Source organism: Camelus bactrianus, chromosome 18, assembly GCF_048773025.1.
Source record: "Camelus bactrianus isolate YW-2024 breed Bactrian camel chromosome 18, ASM4877302v1, whole genome shotgun sequence".
NCBI lineage: Eukaryota > Metazoa > Chordata > Mammalia > Artiodactyla > Camelidae > Camelus > Camelus bactrianus.
The window spans coordinates 26,170,986-26,194,203 of NC_133556.1; the positions used below are offsets into that span (position 1 = coordinate 26,170,986).

Here is a 23,218-nt window from a genome sequence, read left to right on the forward strand (position 1 = left end):
ATTCAAGCAGTTCACATATACACTGATCGTTAACAAAGGAACAGCAGAAAAGAAATACTTAGCTCTTTAAGAATAAGTGAAATAGCCCCAAGTACATGCTGCCTTGTGTTGGTGAGGGAATTGTAATGAGAAGAATTGGTTACACCAGTGTTGGTCAGATTCAGTAGCCGTTAAACATACATTTGTTTGAAAATTGATTTGAATCGCAACATAATTTTTCCATCATATTTTGACTGACCTTAATTAAATCTTATAATAAGTGCTGATGATAGTTTGGAGGAAGTAAGATAGAGAAAAATAAATGGTAGTGCTTTTGTAGAATTACATTTTATGCCATCATTACCTCCACTGAGATTTCAGCTGACCATTTATTTTTTATGTGAATTAGTTACAAAATAATACCCCAGAGACCCTATAGTTTATACTCAACAGATAAATTTAATTAACGTTTTTCCTTTTTTTTTTTTTCTGCTGAAAAAATAAAGGACAATTTCAAAGGATCAGTTTGAAAAGAAGAAAAATGATACCTTGGATCCTGAACCGTGAGTATACAGCTATTTCTGAATTTTAGGATTTTGGTTTCATATCAGGAAAGTTCCTCCTTATGATTGGGTTATGGGAGAAGACATTGGAAATAAATATATTACCTTGAGTGGAATTTTTTGTGTGACGTTATTTCAGATGTGGATTCTGTTTAGACTCTCACAAAATATATATGTCTCTATAGCATGGTATGCATGTACTGAATGTTAATAAAGATCAGATCAGGTGGATGTTTGGGTTGTATTAGAGCCTCTCTGATGACCTGGTCACTGGTGTCTTTAAGAAGCTGTTTTGTGAGACTCTTTAGACACCAAAGGTAGGACTGTTTGGTGGCAGGGTGCTAGTATCACTTAGAGGGACATTTGAGAAAGAAAACTCCTAGAAACTACTTTTTAAAAATAATGGGAAGCCTAGTGCTATGTGTTCTTGCCACCATATTTTCAAAGGTCATTGTCAAATATTTTCCTTTCCCCCAGTGATCAGTGAGAATACTGTGTGTGCAGAGTTCACTTTGTAATAGCTTCTAAAGAGGCCTCAGAGCTCTTTTCATGTGGTGGCCCTGCTCAGGTCCCTAACTCTTGAGTCCTGAGGGCACCCCAGTCACTGTGGGGAGCGCCTGTCCAGGGCTGCGTGGGGTGTCTGGGAAATGTGACTGTGGTGCATCCAGAGCTGAGCAACAGGTCCTCCCCTTCCGTGGCCCAACGTCCCAGCTCCAAGGGGGCCATCGCTGCAGTGGAAGACACAAGGGCTGTTGGGGCTGACTCAGTCTCCCTGCCTGCAGTTCCCTGGGCGGGACGGGGTGGGGCAGGGGCATATTGATTCCTTAGCAAAGTGCCTGGTGTGTGAGGAGGCTGCTCACACACGTCTCGTCAGTGACCAGGGGATTGTTTGTCCTGATCGGCCACCTCCCTGCTCACAATGTGTCCTCACCCACAGTTTTTCAGTTTCTCAACGACTTATATTCACTTTTCAATTTGAAAATACATTACTTTGAAGTAGTAAGTGCCAGGCAGTGGGGAATACACGGATGAATAAAGGGGGCTTGGCCCTTCGGCTGTTCATCTTCTAGTAGGAGAGACAGAGAGATGGTAGCATAGACAGCAGGAGGCAGTAAGGTGGTCCAGAGGGAGGGGCCCCAGTTCAGGCAGAGTGGCATCCCGGAGAAAGTGACATTCATCTGGAAGCAGGTGTAGGGGATGGGCAGAGAATTCTAGACACAAAGAAGTGACACAGGTCACTGGGCAACAGTGCAGGTAAGCTCGAGTGGTGGGCAAGTAGGGAGCATGGATGGAGCCCTACGGGACGAAGAGGCAGAGGGTGCTGGGTGAAGGGCCACGTACGCCCTTCTCTGGCATGGAGATTTCCTCCTGTGTGAGCTGCGGAGGTTTACAAGGACATGGTGGGTTTCTGTTATGGAAGGATCACTCTGGATCTGGAAGATGGATTCACTAGGAGAGGAGGAAGTATTGCTCCCCAGTAGGGAAATCAGGTGGAGACTTAGAGCAGCAGCTCAGGGAGGAAGAGGAAGCAGACCTGAAGGAGGGCCTTCTGGTAGAAGAGGCCATGCCAGGGGGTGGGTGAGGAGGGGGCCAGACTTGGTGTTGGCTGAGGTGCAGAAGTGCGTGAGCGAGAAGCACAGGGTCGGAGCCAGCCCCGTGGTTAGACAGAGGCAGGAGGAGGGAGGCTGAATTCAAAATCGATAGAATCGGTTCTAGAACATGTGTATTTTTTTGACCTTCCTCTTCCCTAACATAGGGAAGAGTTGAGAATGGCCTGTCTTCAGAGGGAGCACGGAAACTAAGGGAGTTACTGCCTACTGAGCTTTCAAGTTCTTGACCCAGGGGTTGAGCTCAGCTGCTAAGATTTCAGAGAAGGAGCTGGTTGGGGGTGACACGGCCCTTGAAGAAGGAGCGAAGGTTCAGAACAGCCACCGTATAGAGTAGGCGGGGTGGTGGCAAAGGGCAGGACTACCGGGGAACTGGAGGGCAGCAGGTGAGGGCTGCTGTTGTTCTGCACGCTTTTTTCCTCCAGCAGAGCAGGAACAGAGAAGCTGGGTTGGGCTCCAGGTGTGGTTGAAGGCTTGCTCAGCAAGGGCAGTGGGAAGTTCGGGGTCAGGGACTCGACTGACAGCAATGAGAGTGTGCATCTGCTTGTGGGGCTCAGCTTCCTCAGATAGGAAGAGCCTGGACTTGGGACAGTTTGGAGAAATGTCGTACTTTCTCGTCCCTTCAGTCTTCCATGAGGTGTAAGTTGTGGTGGCGGTAGGGGAATGGCTGAAGAAATAGAAGGTTTTGACCTTCAAGCATGTTGGCGATTAAGATTCCTAGGTGAGGTGACAGGGCCCAGGCGAACCACAGTGGAAGCTGCACAGTGTGGTGCATCCCAGTCTCGCTAGTGTTTGCTGGAATAAAGACCATCATTTACCAGTTGGCTTGGTCCCCACCCTTGTAACTGATGCAGAGCAGACGTTTCCTGTGCCTAGGCTTACGGACACACGTGTTTGCAACACTGACAGTATTGTTCTCTGTTATTCAAGTTTGTTAAGGTATGTGCAGTCACCTACAGCAAATGCTGGTATTGAAAATGAGTGGTAATATCTGATACTGACCCGTAAGCTGTGCGTTTATCATAGCAATTTTTAGAAGTAAATTTTCATTTCTGACTGCAAAGGAGATTGAGAGAAGAGAGGAATGAGGCACTTGTACAGAGAAGGAGAGAAAACCAGCTTTTCCTGTAGGAAGTATCATATACTGATGCATTTTTAGAACACGGCTCAGTCAGTCAGCAGATGCATTAATGCTGCAGATTCTCAAAGTCATCAAGGGGACGAGGTGCGAGTGTGGCTCAGGGACTCCGCGTGTGGCTCCCCATGTGTTACAGCACGCTCTCTCTGTCTTACAGTTTCGTTGACTGCAAGGAGTGTGGCCGGAAGATGCATCAGATCTGTGTTCTCCACTATGATATCATTTGGCCTTCAGGGTGAGTGATTTCCTGTGATGTGGGGAAGGGAGAGCATCCTGCACAGAGCAGAGGGGAGGGTGCCGGCTGCTGCTGCGTTTCATTCATTGTTGTCAGCAGGAATCCGGCAATTAGATCGATGGCAGTTGGTTCTAAATTTAAGTCTTAAGTGTTTGCCCGCTTTAGGAATTGTAGAATCAAAGCAGTCTGCCTCTTCACTTTTGTATAATGATGAGATTTAAATTGCCAACAAAGTACTTGAGTGCTGCATTTCACTGGTTTGGCAACATATACTGTTTTATATAATCTGATCACACCCATTATTTTTTTTTGCAGCTTTGTGTGTGACAACTGCTTGAAGAAAACTGGCAGGACTCGAAAAGAAAACAAATTCAGTGCTAAGAGTAAGTTGTGGAAGAATTTCTGTTTTGTAGTCTGTACGTTTTAGAAATGTGTGGATTTTCCCAGTCCTCCTTTGGTTCCTCTAACGCATGGCTTTGGAGCCCACTTGCCTCAGGTTTTCATCTGTAAGTTTGTTTTCTAATACTTTGCATTTTTCTTGTCTTACCCTTGAAGAGAATCATTTGCCTGAATCTGTGTGTGAAAGTCAGCTTTTTGATCAGTCTGTGTCTCAGATGAACACTTAGAAAGCTTGGGCATATAGTGAACTCTATAAATTCTGAGAGAGAAGATTTTTCAACAGATCCTTCTCAAGTAGCTTAGAAATAAGACATGCTCCCAGCATACATGCACACATGTGTCCTGTGTGACCAGCGCACTGAGCCCTGAGCACATGGTTGGGCAGCTGTTGTGAGGAGTGGCCCTCTGGGGCCCACTGGGAACCGGCCAGCTGCGCCCAGGACTGGCAGGAGCTGGGTCTGCACAGAGGCTTGCTGGGCATGTCACTGCAGCACTGAGAGCGGCTGCTGGTGTCTGTGTAGAGCAGGGTGAGCACCCTCTTGCTATGGAAGTAACTTTTCATAGGTAGTCTGGATGTTTTTAGAGATGACACATTTTTCAGAAGTGTACGGTGTGTCATCGTTGTCAACTTGGCACTGAGACCACCTTCACGGCGTTCACGGCTGTCCTGCTGAGCTGACAGCAAACCTGAATGAAACAATCCCCCGCAGCAGTGCCGTACAGCTCGCTGACCCAGGGCTCCCTCCGCGCCTCCTCTTCTCCAGCAAGACGGTGACTAGTGCACTGCAGAGGGGTTCCCAGCAAGAGGTAGGCTGTCTGAGGAGCTGGAGTGCAAGAGAGATGGAATGTAGGGAGAGATCCCCAGGCAGAAGGAGGAAAGGCGGCAGGCAAGGAGGAGAGACCCCTCTGAAGGCTTTCAAGTCAATGTTAATTCAAGTTCTAACACTGTCACTACCAAAATCCAGTTACCCTATCACTTAAACTCATTATTGTAAAACCTGAAATATTAATGAATTCACTGACTGTTGTAGTATTTCTCTTTAGATCAGAGTTTCTAAACTGACATTCAGGCCAGATAAGTCTTTATTGTGGGGGGTGTCCTGTGCTTTGTAGAATTCTAGCATTCCAGGAAGGGAGGCCACCTTATGAGGGAACAGAACTTGCTCAGCGGCATGAGGGGGAGCACATGGGGATGAGAATGTGAGGATTTTTTTCATGGGCTGAGTTGATTAGATGGGTCAATTATAAGTCCCTTACACCTAATTCTGTATTTCTCAGGATGGTTATCTCAGCTGTGGGGAGTGTGAAGTAAGAAGGGGTCCAGGGCATGATGGCACAGCTGAGTAAAGTGTACATCTGTGTCAGAGTGTGGAACAGATTGTAAATGCACTTCACCTCACTTTTATAGTTTTGCAAGTTTTCATTTTTCTACGGGGTTTTTATTTTATTGCCATTGTAAGTTTTTTTTAAGTATTTTATTGAGGTATAACTTAAATACAAAAGTAACTCCACCATCAGTATGCTTATTGCAGAGGAACTAAGTTTAGAAAGTTAGTCTAAATTTTGCAAATACCTTATAACCTCAGTAAGGAATCTTCTAAAATCCTATCATCTATAAATATTCAGTGTTAACCTGTCACAGTTTTCCCATCTAATCTTTTTTTCCCTTACACAAGTTTTTTATGTTATGACTGTGTGTGTACTTCCATGCTGTGTAACTGGTGTCACAGTGGCCATGTGCGGAGTGGCGGGCTGGAGTAGCCCACCAGGAATGATGCTGGGTGGGTCTGGGTACTGGGATGGTGTTCCTAGCCTCCCAGGATTGGGACACTGGCCGTGTGCTTGCTTAACCATCTCAGACTGCAGGACGACTCTCCTCGGAGCTTGGTGGGAGGAGGCATTTGTGCCGTCCTGTCCTGGAGGAAAAGCAGTGGCAGTCTCCCCACCAGAGGAATTCCTCCCGTGTGGGTTCCAGCCTCAGAACCCAGCTGTGACCCTAGGCAGCCATGTAGGCGCAGCTGGGACCAGATCTCAGGCTCACCGGGGCCTGGGTGCGGGGCAGGAGGCAGGGTGGACATGGTGCGGCTTCCCCATGCCTGCTCCTCTGCTTTAACCGAGAGCCCCTCTATTTTCAGCTTTCATCTTTGTGGCTCTTCTGCCCCTTACATTTAGAAACAGATGGAAATATTTGAGCATTTGACGGCAGTTCTCACTGTGTGGAATGCCTGAGCTTCCAGGCCCCACCTTTCTCCTGTAAAACGTCCTTTATGGGACAGACTAGATCCCTTCTGTGTCTGGAGAATGTTACTCCTAAAAATATTGGACCGCACTGAGAGAAAAAGGTGGATTCTGTGGCTTCAGCACCTTCTCCACAGCCTTTCCACAGCCCTGTCACCTCCTTGTTCTGGGCTTTCCAGGACTGCAGACCACACGATTGGGAAACCACTTAGAAGACCGAGTGAACAAGTTTTTGCGGCGACAGAATCATCCTGAAGCTGGGGAGGTCTTTGTCCGCGTGGTGGCCAGCTCAGACAAGACGGTGGAGGTCAAGCCGGGGATGAAGTCACGGTTCGTGTGCAGACATTAGTCCAGTGGGCCCCCCACCTGCTTACTCAAAGCCCTGCTTTCTGGCAAGGCTGTAGAGTTTGCACAATTTGAACGCTTTGCATCACTTAGTGTGTAGCCAGCCCTTCTTTCAGTCTCCCAAATTCATCAGGGGAGGTGGAATTCCTGGCCAGGTGAAACTGTCTCAGAGAATGGGTTCGCAGCTCCAAGCTGCGCAGGCCAGTGGAGGAGCTCCAGGCCAGCAGTCAGAAGAGGCTGCCGCGCCTCCGCTCCTCCGCACTGAGCAGGTTTAAAGGAGCAGGGCTCCTCCGTCAAGCACTGTGTAAACAGTGACGTGCGCAAACATCAGGCTCTTTTATTTCAGGTTTGTGGATTCAGGGGAAATGTCTGAATCTTTCCCATATCGAACCAAAGCACTCTTTGCCTTTGAGGAAATTGACGGAGTGGATGTGTGCTTCTTTGGGATGCACGTCCAGGAGTATGGCTCTGACTGCCCCCCTCCAAACACAAGGTAATCCTCCACTCCTTTCGGGTGTGTGTCATGTGCTGCGCTGTGTTACAGCGGCCGCGGCTCTAACCGTCTTGGAGGACTGCTTAACCAACCAAACTAGTTAGTTTAGTTTTCCACTCAGACGGTGGGAAGTGAAGAGTTTTGATGACTATTCTTAGCGTGTTGTCTGTTGTGTGTTCACGTGGGTTCAGGGCCTGCTCTTGCTGTTGTCCATGTCTTACCTGGAGCAGGTAAACCTGCAGGGGGTGGGGTGGAGACTGCTTTGTGGGCCCAGGCATTCTTTGATGCACCTGTATAAATGAAGATTCTCTGCCAAGAGTTACTTCACATCAGTCAGAATCCAGGTGAGGGAGGTGCAAGGGGCTGTTCTGAGCTTGCCCTGATCTCTCCATAGTTCTCCGTGGTAAGTGACAGTATTGTTTCTTAGTTCAGGGATGAATTGAATTCCACTTGATTGATCTACAGTAGTAGTGGTTGGTGATGGGAGATCCTGTTTGTGGCCAGTGTAAATGCTATCAAAACAGAACTTATTTCTGGAGCTTTTTTTGGATCCTGATGTTTGGTTTCAAGTTTAGGGGATAACCTGAGCTTTCGATTAATTTCTCTCCTGCCCCGTCCCCAGGCGTGTGTACATATCTTATCTGGACAGTATTCATTTCTTCCGACCCCGATGTCTCCGAACAGCCGTTTACCATGAGATCCTTATTGGATATTTAGAGTATGTGAAGAAATTGGGGTGAGTTTGATTCAAATTATTCAGAACTAATAAAAACTCCATTTTTAATTTTCACCGTATATTTACTTTATGAAATAACAGAAGTATTTTTTAAGGTTTTATGTATTTTCATTTTAATATCCTTAGATGGATTCAGACGTCTCTATCCAGACCCCCCCCCTTCCAGATGCTCTTTTGTGTCACGATGGTCTAGGGTCCCCAGCACAGCATGTGTGCTTTCCTTGCCTTCTGTGTTCTTTTCCACTCCAGTTTATTGTTTTTAACTTTACTGAGGTGTATTTTATGTACCATAAAATTCACTTATTTTAGGTGCACATTTCAGTGATTTTTAGTAACTTTGCCAAGTGATGCCACCATTACCATAAATCAGTTTCAGACTGTTGTCATCCCTCCAGTAAGAGTACTGTGCCCATTTGCTGTTCATCCTTGTTCAACCCCTGTCCCCAGTGACTACTAATACACTTGTCTCTGTAAATTTGCCTTTACTGGACAGTTCATGTGAATACAATCCTACCAGATGTGGTCTCTTGTGTCCGACTTCTTTTTCTATCTCTTTTTTTATGTTCTAGATCACATTTCTTTCCCAAATTTGAAAAAGAGGTATTTGATTAAAGTGTCTTGAACACAATGAATGAGATCTATTCTGACTTTAACACGTTAGAGAGAAATACTGAGCTGCCTTTCCAGTGTGCAGGAGAAAGTACGTAGGAAGTTCATTGCACCCATCCCTGGTGTAAGCCCCCGATACACTGCTGAGGCGCCGTCTTCTCAGGCTCTCTCTTGTGCCACAGGTTCCCTTGCAGTCTCAGCCGCTACCTGATGTGCCCACTCAAAAGGGTGGTCTCTTGGCCAGTGTCCAGGCTGTGATTGCACACTCTAGAGACTGGGCTTCACCCTCACCACCTGCTCCTTCACACTAGTTTGGAACCTCATTAGCCTGTTACACATTCGGCCAGAAGTGCTTTGTAATTCCCTTGTTTTTCTTTATATTTATTTCCGTGCTTGCTTTGATCCCTGTTCCTCAGCTGTTACTCCTTGAAGGCAGGGACGACTCCACTCACTGCCTCGGTCTGAGTTGTGTGTGTGTCTTGCAGGTATGTAACAGGGCACATCTGGGCCTGTCCCCCAAGTGAGGGAGACGACTACATCTTCCACTGCCACCCCCCTGATCAGAAAATCCCGAAGCCGAAGCGCCTGCAGGAGTGGTACAAGAAGATGTTGGACAAGGCCTTCGCCGAGCGGATCATCCATGACTACAAGGTGCCCACGCGAAGTGGGGGCGGGGGGCTCCATCACCACCACTCCCACGTCCTGCTCACACGTGGTAGAATTGCGTTCACTTAGGATTGGAAGGCAGAAATTTAAAAATTTAGGAAGCATAAACTAAGAAGCATCGTACCTGCCATTGTCCATTGAGACTTTCGGTTGGCAGTCTGGAGGCAGTTCTGTCACGGGGCCTGTGACACCGGGCACCACAGGAGTGGGTGGTCCCGTCCCGGAGTCGCGGCCCCCAGGCCCCTCGGCTCACCGCTGTGCTTGTTCACCCTCCAGGACATTTTCAAACAAGCAACTGAAGATAGGCTTACCAGCGCCAAGGAGCTGCCCTATTTTGAGGGTGACTTCTGGCCCAACGTGCTGGAGGAGAGCATTAAGGAGCTGGAGCAGGAGGAAGAGGAGAGGAAGAAGGAGGAGAGCACCGCGGCCAGTGAGACCACGGAGGTGAGGCTGGGCCCAGGCGCGCATGCTGAAGGGAGGGAGTGCGGGCTTCTCGGTGCACAGGACGTGGCTCCTTTGTCTGTGGTGGTGTTTTCATACATGACCTCACCTTGTCACTGCCTACACACTGGGTGTGGGGTGAGCTGGAGGCAAGTCACCTGCTAGAAGAGTGTCATGGTCAGGGACCAGTCACGTCACCTGGAAAACTACTTGAGGAGGAGACCCTTGTGTGCCAGGCCTCGTCGCAGACTCCCCCACCCCCGCCGTGTACAGGTGCCGTCCTCAGTGGTGCAGTGGGGAACTGAGGAAAACCCCATCCCTGCCCTCACGGGGTGTACGTTCTAGTAAGAGAAACAAGAAAATGAATGCATGGGTGGTCCTCTCTGAGAGGATCTAGGAGCCTGGAAGAAAAGACGCATGGGGAAGTGGCATCTGAGCAAAGATGGACTGGTGAGGGAACCCAGAAGATCCAGGGGAAGAGCTTCCTGCAGGAAGAGGAGGACATAAGAGTCTGAGTTGGGAGCGAGTGTCCTGTGTTTCCGGTGTTCAGTGATGGTGGTTTAATTGGATTTGTAGCTGCATGAGGGGATGAGAAGGATGTGTAATGTTTTGAGAGTAACAGCCCCAGAACTTTGTGGCATGTGAGGAAAATCCTGTTGAAGTCTGCCTGCTGGGTCTGGGGCCTGAGACCTGAATCAGTGTTCCCGCCTCTCCCTGAGGGGCAGGCAGAGGGGAGAGCAGCAGGGAGAAGAAGTCAAGAATTGACTGCGGGTGTGTGGATCTTGAGATGCCTGTTAACAGCTGTGCAGGCTTGGGGCCCTCGGAGGAGAGCTTGGGGCCGGGCATGGAGCCAGGGGTCTGGAGCTGAATGTCTGCCTGACTGCTTTGTGCCGAGCAGAGTGCACTTCGGAGTGTGTCCTTTTTGCCAGAGAGTATCCCTAACCCCTTCCAGAAGGGAGAAAACGTGGATGAGGATGTGACAAGTACCCGTGGGCACTGAGGAGAGCTCGTGGGCTGTGGTCATCATTCTCTGCCTGCCTTTTGCTGGGCCTCCCTGGAGGTGGGACCCATCATCCCCCGGAGCGTGGGGTGGTAGAGGGCTGGAGATGCCGCTCCTCTGGGCTGGAGCTGACCTAGAAGAGTGGGCCGGATTTCAGTGGAAACTCGGAGTGCCTGCGGGAGAGGGACGACAGCCAATTTGTGAACCCAGGTCCCTCTGGGTGTCAGCCACCGCCGGGCACCTCGGGAGGTGGTCTGAGTCAGCTCCTGTGTCCAGGGCTCATGGAGGGTGGTGGGAGCAGAGAGTGCCCTGCCAGCTGAGCTCCCTCAGGGAGGGGCTCTGAGGGGGCGGCCGCCAGCCATGTGACCGTCAAGGAGGAGTGCCTGCCTCTGACCAGTAGAAGATGTGGAATAAGGAGAAATGGTTTCCACCCCCTCAGCTATTAGACCCCAACTAGTGTCACATGTGTGTTCTTCCCTCTAGAGGTAACATGGTGTGTGGCTGGGGTGGCACAGGCAGCATTTGCTTTATGTCTCTGTCACCGTGGTGCCTCTTTAGCAGCAGTGTTTCCAGCCGTGCAGCTGGTGCTCAGGTCGGGGCCTGCTCGGGTCTCCTGCCTCAGGCCTGGCTTCCTGGAGCCCCACAGCCGGGAGCTGGTGGCCTCGCTGCCGGGCAAGGAGGAGGACACGGCATGGGGCTGACAGCCTTGAGTCTTGTTGCAGGGCAGCCAGGGCGACAGCAAGAATGCCAAGAAAAAGAACAACAAGAAAACCAATAAGAATAAGAGCAGCATCAGCCGAGCCAACAAGAAGAAGCCCACCATGCCCAACGTGTCCAACGACCTGTCCCAGAAGCTCTACGCCACCATGGAGAAGCACAAAGAGGTAGCAGCCAGGGCGGGGGGCAGGGAAGGCCTGGCGGCTCTGTGGTACCCACCGCGGGCCCAGTGGGAGAGCCCCCCCCGGGAGGCAGAGCTGGCTGGCCAGGCAGCACCACTTGGCTTGTCACCAACTCACCTCAGCCCCAGGGCAGCAGGAGTCAGGTCGGCTGGGTCCTGCAGGCTGGGCCGGCTGACACTTTCCTCCTCTGCACGGGACTGACGCCGCCCCGCTCTGCTGTCCCCCAGGTCTTCTTTGTGATCCACCTCCATGCCGGACCTGTCATCAACACGCTGCCCCCCATCGTTGACCCCGACCCCCTGCTCAGCTGTGACCTCATGGATGGGCGGGATGCCTTCCTCACCCTGGCCAGGGACAAGCACTGGGAGTTCTCCTCCCTGCGGCGCTCCAAATGGTCCACGCTCTGCATGCTGGTGGAGCTGCACACCCAGGGCCAGGACCGCTTCGTCTACACCTGCAACGAGTGCAAGCACCATGTGGAGACGCGCTGGCACTGCACCGTGTGTGAGGTGAGCCCTGGGCTCCCCAACCCTAGCGGAGCTGGCAAGGTCCACGGGCACCCTTTGTGCATTTGCGTTTCAGGTGAACTCTTAAACAGTGGCATTTTCCAGGGGAAAAGTGAAGAATAACTATCTGTCCGCTGGTTCTCTCAGTACCATTGGTTACGAGGTTGTGTTTTGGGGTTCATTTCCATGTTGGTTGGGTTCCCGCTGTGTTCCTGCTCTGGGGCTCATCGCCAGACCTCCAGGACAAGAAGCAGCTGGTCTCCCCTCAGGCAGGCCGCTGGTCCTGACCGAGCTGAGCATTACACTGGGGTCTTCAACAAGTGTCCGCAGTGCTGTCAGCACCTCACCAGGCAGGGCTGGTCTTCGGAGATGGAGGGAAGTCAGTGAGCTTCCCTGGGAGGCGTGTTTGTGCTGACCTTTCCAGGACGAGGAGATGGGTGATCACAGAGTACTTTGACATTTTATTCCCTATGCTCGGTCAGCACCGGCTCTGTGTTGGGCCATCCATAGGCCTCATGGTACAGGTGGGAGCACGGAGAGGGAAGAGGCACAATGGTGCTTTGGTTCCACTGGCATTCTGACTGGTTCCTCTTCTGGTGCCCTCAGGTCTAGCCTTGCAGAGAAGTTGGGGGTGCCCTGCCGTTGTCAGGCTAGGCTCCTTTGGCCAGGGGTCTTGGCCCTGTGTAAGGGCTGTGGGCTATCCCTTGCACAGAAGGGTCCCTGGCTTGGAGTGTCTCGGACCCTCCGCCTTCCCATCCACAGGCTCTGTTCTCCCGCCCAGCCCTTGCCTTGTTGATGAGGGCACCTGAGACAGTCCCTGTAGCCACGTGCACCCAGAGCAGCCTCTGCCTGGGGCAGAGTAGAGCACTTGTAGTGCCCTCGTCCTTCCCCACTGCTCTCCGCAGCCTCCTTTGGGCCTCTCATTCCCTCTTGCAGGGATTTCCACGTCCTTTCTGTGAGAAGGTCAGCGGTCCTGGTTGCAGGGCTTCATCTCCAGATCCACTGCTTTGTCAGCTCTCAGGGCAGCGTTCAGAAACCTGGGGAGGGGGCATTATGTTGCCATGGTGTGAGCCCTGGGCCTCCCTCCTGGTGGTGGCTTCTCAGCCCCAGTGTCCCCTGGCACCCCGCAGCAGCCCCAGAGAGTGGGGACTGGCCCCTGGTACTTCAGCAGTCTCAGGGGCACTTGAGAGGGAAGGGGCACGGCCTCAGCCATTCCTTCACTGTCAGGCTTCCTAGGCCGGGCACGGGAGCAGGACACAGTGGGTCTAGATGCCCTTCCCAGGGAGCAGAGGAAGGATGGGAAGGGGCACAGTGCCCACCGGCACACCTGAGAGCCTGGGGCAAATGCAGAGCCTCACACTGTGCATGCGTGAGCCCGTGCACTGTGCACATGCTGGGGGCCGGCTGGTGAGCGAGGCCAAGTAGATGCATCAGTGGTTTTCGGAGCTTTCTGGGCTGCAGAGTGTTCCCAGGAGTTGAGGTTCTGGGGGGCAGACGTGTTTGGCATCTGTGAGTCTCCCGGGCGCAGACCCAGTGGCAGGGGCCTGGTCTGGGCCGCGTGCTGACACTGGCTTCTTCTCTTTCCTCACCCGCAGGACTATGACCTTTGCATCAACTGCTACAACACAAAGAGCCACACCCACAAGATGGTGAAGTGGGGGCTGGGCCTGGACGACGAGGGCAGCAGCCAAGGCGAGCCCCAGTCCAAGAGCCCCCAGGAGTCGCGGCGCCTGAGCATCCAGCGCTGCATCCAGTCCCTGGTGCACGCCTGCCAGTGCCGCAATGCCAACTGCTCGCTGCCGTCCTGCCAGAAGATGAAGCGGGTGGTGCAGCACACCAAGGGCTGCAAGCGCAAGACCAACGGCGGATGCCCGGTGTGCAAGCAGCTCATTGCCCTCTGCTGCTACCACGCCAAACACTGCCAAGAAAACAAGTGCCCCGTACCCTTCTGCCTCAACATCAAACACAAGCTCCGCCAGCAGCAGATCCAGCACCGCCTGCAGCAGGCCCAGCTCATGCGCCGGCGGATGGCCACCATGAACACCCGCAACGTGCCTCAGCAGAGCCTGCCTTCCCCTACCTCAGCACCGCCCGGGACCCCCACACAGCAGCCCAGCACGCCCCAGACACCGCAGCCTCCCGCCCAGCCCCAGCCCTCACCTGTCAGCATGTCACCAGCTGGCTTCCCCAACGTGGCGCGGACTCAGCCCCCCACGACGGTGTCCACCGGGAAGCCCACCAACCAGGTGCCGGCCCCGCCGCCCCCTGCCCAGCCCCCACCCGCGGCGGTGGAGGCCGCCAGGCAGATCGAGCGGGAAGCCCAGCAGCAGCAGCACCTGTACCGGGTGAACATCAACAATGGCATGCCCCCGGGGCGCACGGGCATGGTGACCCCGGTGAGCCAGATGGCCCCTGTGGGCCTGAACGTGCCCCGACCCAACCAGGTCAGTGGGCCCGTCGTGCCCAACCTGCCGCCTGGGCAGTGGCAGCAAGCGCCCATCCCCCAGCAGCAGCCAATGCCGGGCATGCCCCGTCCTGTGATGTCCATGCAGGCCCAGCCGGCTGTGGCCGGGCCACGGATGCCCAGTGTGCAGCCACCCCGGAGCATCTCGCCCGGGGCCTTGCAGGACCTGCTGCGGACCCTGAAGTCACCCAGCTCCCCACAGCAGCAGCAGCAGGTGCTCAACATCCTCAAGTCCAACCCTCAGCTGATGGCAGCTTTCATCAAACAGCGCACGGCCAAGTACGTGGCCAGCCAGCCTGGCCTGCAGCCCCAGCCTGGCCTCCAGGCCCAGCCCGGCCTTCAGCCCCAGCCCAGCCTGCACCAGCAGCCCAGCCTGCAGAACCTGAACACCATGCAAGCCGGCGGGCCTCGGCCGGGCGTGCCTCCACAGCAGCAGGCAATGGGTGGCCTCAACCCCCAGGGCCAGGCCCTGAACATCATGAACCCGGGGCACAACCCCAGCATGGCGAGTATGAACCCACAGTACCGAGAGATGCTGCGAAGGCAGCTCCTGCAGCAGCAGCAGCAGCAGCAGCAACAGCAGCAGCAGCAGCAGCAGCAGCAACAGCAGCAACAGCAGCAGCAGCCACCGGGTGGCGCAGGCATGGCCGGGGGCATGGCAGGGCACAGCCAGTTCCAGCAGCCTCAAGGACCCGGAGGCTACCCGCCGGCCATGCAGCAGCAGCGGATGCAGCAGCACCTCCCCATCCAGGGCAGCTCCATGGGCCAGATGGCAGCTCAGATGGGACAGCTTGGCCAGATGGGGCAGCCGGGGCTGGGTGCAGACAGCGCCCCCAACATCCAGCAGGCCCTGCAGCAGCGGATTCTGCAGCAGCAGCAGATGAAGCAGCAGATCGGGTCCCCAGGCCAGCCGAACCCCATGAGCCCCCAGCAGCACATGCTCTCAGGACAGCCACAGGCCTCGCACCTCCCCGGCCAGCAGATGGCCACGTCCCTTAGTAGCCAGGTGCGGTCTCCGGCCCCTGTCCAGTCTCCACGGCCCCAGTCCCAGCCTCCACATTCCAGCCCGTCGCCACGGATACAGCCCCAGCCTTCACCGCACCATGTCTCGCCCCAGACTGGTTCTCCCCACCCAGGACTCGCAGTCACCATGGCCAGCTCCATAGATCAGGGACACTTGGGGAACCCCGAACAGAGTGCAATGCTCCCCCAGCTGAACACCCCCAACAGGAGTGCGTTGTCCAGTGAGCTGTCCCTGGTCGGCGACACCACAGGAGATACCCTAGAAAAGTTTGTGGAGGGTTTGTAGCATTGTGAGAGCATCATTTTTTTTTTCCCTTTCATGTTCTTGGACCTTTTGTACTGAAATCCAGGCATCTAGGCTCTTTTTATTCCTAGATGGAACTGCTACTTCCAAGCCGTGGAAGGGTAGATTGCTGTTTAAAAAAACAATACAAAGAATATATTTTTTTGTTAAAAACCAGTTGATTTAAATATCTGGTCTCTCTCTCTCTCTCTCTCTCTTTTTGTTTTTTGGTTTTGTTTTTTTTTTTCTTTTTTTTTTTTTTTTTTTTGGTTTTGGTTTTGTTTTGGGGGGAGGGGGGTTTTGTTTGGATTCTTTTTGTCGTCATTGCTGGTGACTCATGCCTTTTTTTAACGGGAAAAACAAGTTCATTATATTCATATTTTTTATTTGTATTTTCAAGACTTTAAACATTTATGTTTAAAAGTGAGAAGAAAAATAATATTCAGAAACTGATTCCTGAAATAATGCAAGCTTATAATGTATCCCGGTAACTTTCTGATGTTGCGGGAAGATTTTTTTCTATAGTGAACTCTGTGGGCGTTCTCCAAGTATTAACCCTGGACGATAGGAATTGGCTCCTGCGTGCACACACACACACCCACACACATCTATCTATACATCCTGGCTTAAGCCAAACTCTTGTCTTGCAGATGTAGAAATTGTTGCTTTGTTTCTCTGATAAAACTGGTTTTAGACAAAAATAGGGATGATCACTCTCTTAGACCATGCTAATGTTAATAGAGAAGAAGCATCCTTTTCTTTCTTCTATGTGAAACTTGAAATGAGGAAAAGCAATTCTAGTGTAAATCATGCAAGCGCTATAATTACTATAAATAAGAAAATTCAAGAAGATTCAATCACTGTATAGAATGGTAAAGTACCAACTCATTTCTTATATCATATTGTTAAATAAACTGTGTGCAACAGACAAAAAGGGTGGTCCTTGAATTCATGTACATGGTATTAACACTTCGTGTTCGGGGTCTTTTGTTATGAAAATGCTGTTTTCAACATTGTATTTGGACTATGCATGTGTTTTTTTTTTCTCCCATTGTATATAAAGTATCGCTTAAAATTGATATAAATTACTGAAGTTTTTAACATGTATTCTGTTCTTTAAGATCCCTGTAAGAATGTCTAAGGTTTTTATTTATTTATATATATTTTTGGAGTCTGTTCTTTGTAAGACATGATTCTGCTTGTTTGCTCATAGAGGAGAAGTGGGGGCCGCGGTCCTGATGGCTGTGGGGGTGGCAGCCAGGCTCAGCCGAGGCCTGGAAGGTCCTGGTTCACTGCTCACGGGAGAAGCCCACCCAGAGTCAGGGACACGAGTGGGCCTGAAACAGCCCTTTGTCTCCCATCCACTCCCCGTCTCAGCCACCCCCGCCCACCCACGGCCTATATACCAACCCCGGAATTGCTGCAAAGGGTGCTCCGGGGACAGGAGGTGCTTCCTGGCCTACCCCCAATCCTGGCTCAGTAGGGGAGGATGCCGCCACAGCCTCTGGTCCTTTCTTCTCCACTCCATTCTACAAACAGCGAGGTGCTTCCCTGGAGGCCGCCGGGGGGACGATGTGGAGTCCTGGCCACCAGCCCTGCTGTGATGAGAACAGGCCTCCAGCTTCGAGCAACACTTGTTCACTTGGCCGCCTGGTCCCACCCCTCCTCTCTGGGTCCAGTTCCAGAGGCCCTTACTGAGGGGGTGACACTCGAGGTCCTGAACGCTACAAGAATCACATCTGAGAGGAGCGTCACCACCATAAGAGCCGAAGCGAATTTCCTAGTCTGCACACCCCTTCCCAGGCACAGGCGGGTCGAGTCCGGTCCTACTTCCTTGCTCCCCAACCAGAGTGTGGTCTAAGTCGAGGGGTTGAGGTGTTAAACTTAGAAATCATGACCCAAATAGCTTTCCTTTTGGCTCCATGTTCCCAGAGATATTTTCAAAATACTTGACTTGGGAGTCTAAATTTGATAAAAAGTTCTCAGAAATTGGTTTTAACAGAGCTTCAAATGTTCTAATATAGGTTAAGCCAGGTAAGACTAAGACCACCAGCCAATCCGCATCCCTAAGACCATCCCCAAGAGGGAGGCAGGGCCGTGCCCTCCTCGGCCACACACCATCCTTGCTCAGTGTGCTCGAGTCTCACATCCCTGACCCTCTTCCCAGTCGCCTTTTGCACTGAGGGGAAAGCTCTGAGCTGAGCCCGTGTTCAGACCAGGAGTGTGGGCCATCTGGGGCCCAGAGAAGCAGCTGCAGTCCAGCCTCCAGACAGGCAGCCCTTTAACCCGGCCAGTAGGGAGTCTCTTTCAGGTTATCCTGGAATCCAAATCTCTGCGTACCAACTTCATCCTCTTGGAGTCCCATGCAATCCAGATGCCAGAGGGTGTGGCCTGGATGCTAACCTGGCACTTGGCGGAAAGAAGTTTCTGTGAAAGCTGGAAAGCCCCGACATGGTGTCTCACACGCAGTCTACTTAAGAGAAGGAAAAAGTCCTATATTTGTGATCAAACGAGGAAACTTTGAATGTGCTGGTGTTTATAATAAAAGCTGGTAAAACTGCTTGGATTCAGAGATGGTTCCAGTTGGCTAACAACCCTTGGCATTAGCCTAGCAAACAGTTGTAAGATGAAGGGGCTCAGTTGATTCTGTCTAGTGTGTGTCTTTATGTATTTGAGCATTTAGCATGTTTTAAAAAAAAAGTGGACTGCAACAGCTGGGTAACGTGAGATGAAGAGGCTGCTAAGATCTCAGGCTGAAGACTCCTAACCTTTTGATTGCTATAAAGTGGAACCAAAGATTTCATTTGAACCTAAATGTGCTTTTAGAGCTGCATGGGAAAATAAGCTACTGTGAAGAAGGAAAGGAGCTGAGTGTTGGGTGCAGCGAGGGGGTAGCCAGGGAGGACTTCACCCAAGGGCAGTGCTGGGGTGCAGATGCCCTAGCGGTGCCACCGTAGCAAGGAGATGTGCAGGATGAAGGGGACGGAGTCCACATGGGGTCCTAAAGCCACATGCACCTTCCCCGGGTTCCCCGCGTTCACTGCACTGCGTTACTCAGCCAGAAGTTCATTGTGCAAAGTCGAGAGTAGGGAAACAGGTCAGTTGCGAGATACTAATCGTTAAGTGGATGTAGCCCTTAGGCTGACAAAGACAGACAAGACTGAGGGACTTCGAAAAGATGAGGATGCAAATGGAGCTTCCAGTAAACTGAAAAATTCAAAGGGTGCTGACAGCTTAGAACACCTTGATTAAGGAGGTGGTATACATGTAAGGGGATTAGGGAGAGACTGGAGGGTGAGAGATCAGATTATAGAAAGTGCGTGCCTGAAGCCTCTTGGGGTGGGGGTGCGGGAGTAATGGCCCCGGGCCCTCATCAAATGTGATACCAGATCACAAGTGCTGTTCGAACGCATGCCCAGCCATGTGGTGGGAAATCGGAGACAGAGATTTGCCTGAACTCATGAGCACCAAGGGCAGACGTGGGCCGCTTGCCCTGAGCCAAGCTACCCTTGTGTTTGGAAAGAGCTTTTCCTCCCAGCCTTGATAGCTATCCTTCGTGCCTGCCTCCCCTCCTTGTTCCACAGGCTCACCCACTTTGGGGTGCCTTGGGGAAGTGAGGGCGTGGCGGTACATTGCAGCCCCTCCAACATCCAAGACGGTAGTACAGTACGTGGTAACCAGCTCCTTTAAAGGACTGTTTGGGACTCAGCCTGCCTGTGTCCGGTGCCCCGGCTCACTTCAGCATCAGAGGAAAAGAAATGTTGGCAGAGTCAGACAACCCTGGTGTCCACAGCTTCAAGCTCTGGGTGTAGAGGACCCTAACCCACCTCCCGCCCAACACCTAGAGAGGGCTTAGTGATGGAAATGGGGTTTATCAACTGATCGTGGGTCCCAGGCGAGCAACCAGGAAGCCTCTTACCGACTTTGTTGTACTGATTATATTTGGGCGAATCGGTGATAAGGATCCTCCGGGGAGGTGGTGATGTTTAGAAAATGTTCCAGGTGAGGGTGAGGGTCCTGCGTTCACACGCCCTTCAGGAAAATGTCGAGAGAGGACATCCTTGGAAAGGATGGCGAGGGGTGTGTGCCTGGATCCCTCCTTGTCTTCTCACCCCACCCGGGGCTCCTCACATCTGGGCACAGGTTCGGGGCCCTCAGGAGACGGAGGGTTGCTTCACGTGCTGTTGCACGAGGAGGGGTGCCTGCTGACAGAGGGAGAGTCCTGGGGACCAGACGCTCACATCGCAGCCGTGCTCCCAAAGCCAGGAAATGTAGAGTAAGGAGGAGGGAGGTGAGGGGGCCGGGCGTCCATGCAGGAAGCATTCAGAGCTGACAGGTGTTCAGCAGCCAGAATCGGGGTCACCAGTGAGCGGGAGGCCTCCGCGGGAGGGGCACAGGGGACTCCTCAGGCTCCCTGGGAGGCTGCTTCTCACTGTTTCCCACCCTCTGGACACTCGAGTTCCGAACTTTGGTCTCCTGGGTGAAGAGAAGGGGTCCTCGTGTGGGAAGCGGGCAGGAAGGATGCAAGTGACACTTGAGCTGGGGCCCCTTTCCCTCTATAATGAGCAGCTTCAGGATCTGCTGCTTCCAGCTGATGTTCAAATGAGCGCCATGTTTGTTCACTGCACAAGTCTATCTTGAGCAGATCCTAGGCAGTGACATACAGCCCTTGGGGAACTCAGTTGACAGAGACAAGTCTCAGAGGAAGGTGCTTCGGCTCAGCTGGAGCACTGCAGCCAGTCTGTGCTGGAAACGAATAGTCTCCGTCAGGGCCAAGGGTTCAGGAAGCACACGATTTCCTCTACTGCCCTGTGTTCCCCGGGACAGTATTTCTCAAGCTTAATGTGCACGCGGATTGATTGGCTGGGATCCTGCTAAAATCCTGATTCTGTAAAACTGAGGGCCACGTGCTGAGATTGCACGTTTCTAGCAAGCTTCCAGGGAGGCTGCTGCCGCCGGCCCTCATGCATGGAGTAGCCAGGCTGTACAGGACCAAGAACAACCCTCTCAGCTTGGAAACTGCCTTAGTTTTAATGTTCATGATCAGACATGGGTGTGGGGAGAGTGGGCTGGAGCAAGTGGTTCTCACCTGAGGTCTGGACAGGACAGGAGCTGGGGCAGAACCTGGGCCCTGAGCAGCCCCAGTGGGCTTAAACCCCTGAGCTACCTGGAAAGGGCATCCCAACCATTTTGTTTGGTGCAGGGAGACGTCCTGGTTGTGAAGCGCATTGGTTAAAATGCAGATTGTGAAAAGAACAAAGGGAGTCACGTCATGCTTGCTTCTCCCATGAAGCAGGAGGGGTGCCTTGCCCCCAGCCCGTCTCCAGGCCCTGTAAACATGCTGTTGCCTGTTCTTGGGCTCCCAGTGGAGTCAGCGCTAGGGTCTGTCCATCCCTCCTGTTTGCTGAACTGTAGGCATGGCACCCGCCACTTGGAAGAGGCCAGGGGCTGCTGCAGGACCATGGTCCCCTCCGCTCGAGGAGTGAGGGAAGATACCCAACAGTCTGCATTTCCACCTGTCCTCCATACCCAGCTGGACCAGAGAATCCTGGCTGAGGGGACCCTCTTCACACCTGGGGAGACACAGTCTCTGGAGGAGAACGTGACAAAATCTGCCCCCTGGCTGGGGCCTGACACCAGGTGTTGCTCAGGACACCAGCTGGGCAGGGCTCTGTCTGGAGCAGAGGCCCAAGTGCCCAGGCTGAGGGCCAGTCCTTCAGGGAGGCAGGGCTTTGCTGGCATGGAGCAGTCACTGAAGGAGGGGGCCTTGCGGCCACCAGGAAGCCATGTCAAGCGGGGAAAGAAGCCTTCGAGCAGGCAGAGGCTCCCACACAGCCTCTCTGCTCCCTCCAAGCATCAGGTGAGAACTGCGGCTCCAGGAAGTATGAAGCACCGGCTTGGCCCAGGCTCACACGGGCACATGGTGGAAGCACGCGGGGAACAGTGTGGCTTTCTCACCCCGCAGTCTCTCAGACCAAACGAATTCTCACTTGTCCTCTTTCTCATAAGCAATAGATGCAGTGGACTTGAGGGCTGGTAGACACTTTTTATTCTTAAAATGGATGTCATCCACAAGCTGGGAAAAATTCTGATTTGAGTTCTTTGCCAGGACAAAAATGCACCTTTCAAAACATGCCCTCAAGGCTAGTTCACCCGGTGGTGTCTCCTCAGTGGCAGAAATGCCAGGGGGAGAGTTGCTGCCTCCTCTACCTGCCTTCCCCAGAGCCACAGTCACTCAGGCAAGGGCCCTCCAGTGATATTTCGTGGTTATCCAGGCTCAGCTAACTGTCTTACGTTGGTCACATGGGACAGGGAGGCTGGGAGCCCAGCAGGATGGCCCCTCCTGCCCCTCCTGTAGGGAGCACAGGCAGCCATCACAGGGGAAGGGCCCCACAGGAGAAGGGATTGCCAAAGGCCACCCAGCTAGTGGGTGACCAGGGAGCCCCTAGAGGGGCCTGGAATGACTGCTGATGCTGTAGGGAATGAAAATGGAGAAGACCTCATGTCTATTCACCCCTCAGACTGGGGTGGGGATGGGGGTCCTGTGGAATCAGCCTGAGACATTCCCAGTGTCCTTGATGGTAGAATTAAAAGTGGCCACTGGCAAAGAAGAACAAGCCATTTAGAGAAAAAGCCTCAGAGCCATCTAGTAAGTTCCAGGCCAGGTCCTGCTAAGTGGCTGCACCTGCCTCCACGAAGGGCCATAGGTCTTGCTTCTGGCCCAGTCCCAGCCTCAGCATGTGTGCCAGCAGGGGTCAGATGGAGCCGTGCTGCCTTGGGCAGGTCTCTGAAGTTGGCAGGATTGACATTTGTCAAACACACTGAGCTAGTTGTCAAGAAAATCAGCAAAATACTAGTCTTCTGAGTTCCAACTCACTCTGAGTTGGCATCAAAGTACTGCAAAGGATGAAAAGGACGTTAAGAAATGCACAAAACCCTGTGAGGTACCAGCAGGCCATTTGTGCTTCTCTGAATTTGAACGTTTCGATGCTTCAGAAACCCAGGGAGAGGTACTGCGTTTCAGGCTTTGGTCAAAGGCCGCCAAGCTGCAGCTGCTCCTCTCCAGGCCAAGAAGTATCCTAGAGCCATGAGCCTCTCTTCCTAGGGAACACTCAAGATGTTGCTTGGTGAAGGGAGAAACTCACCCAGGAGTTAGTGCTTTGAACAAAGAAATGAAGAAAAAGGGAGTTAGTCACATTGGGGTTTTCTTTGCAGTAGGCATTTTTTTTTAATTGTGGCAAAAAATAAATCATACTTACTATCAATCATTTTTAAGTGTACAGTTCAGTGGTATCAAATACACTCATATTGTTTTGCAACCATCACCACCATCCTCTCCAGAACTCTATTCATTTTGCAAAACTGAAACTGTGTCCCCATTAAACACTAACTCCCCAGTCCCCCTCCCCCAGCCCCTGGGAGCCACCATTCTATTTTCTGTCTCTATGAACTTGACTACTCTAACTACCTCGTGTTAGCAGAATCATATAGTATTTCGTCTTTTCATGACTGGCTTCACTTAGCATTCACATAGCATAATGTCCTCAAGTTTCATCCATGTTGTAGCATGTGTCAGAATCTCCTTCATTTGTAA

The 23,218-nt window shown here is 52.3% G+C and overlaps 1 protein-coding gene across 1 annotated transcript in view; it reads left to right on the forward strand.

The window, feature by feature from the left end:
* Positions 1-18,184, forward strand: part of CREBBP (CREB binding lysine acetyltransferase) — a 118,209-nt gene extending 100,025 nt beyond the window's left edge. The window contains exons 21-31 of the mRNA XM_074346399.1: positions 486-542; positions 3,445-3,522; positions 3,838-3,905; positions 6,339-6,489; positions 6,851-6,997; positions 7,620-7,733; positions 8,828-8,993; positions 9,285-9,452; positions 11,172-11,333; positions 11,576-11,857; positions 13,450-18,184. Coding sequence (XP_074202500.1) covers positions 486-542; positions 3,445-3,522; positions 3,838-3,905; positions 6,339-6,489; positions 6,851-6,997; positions 7,620-7,733; positions 8,828-8,993; positions 9,285-9,452; positions 11,172-11,333; positions 11,576-11,857; positions 13,450-15,627 — 3,571 coding nt within the window. The 3' untranslated portion in view covers positions 15,628-18,184. The remainder of the gene's footprint in view (positions 1-485; positions 543-3,444; positions 3,523-3,837; positions 3,906-6,338; positions 6,490-6,850; positions 6,998-7,619; positions 7,734-8,827; positions 8,994-9,284; positions 9,453-11,171; positions 11,334-11,575; positions 11,858-13,449) is intronic.
* The last annotated feature ends 5,034 nt before the right edge of the window (positions 18,185-23,218 follow it).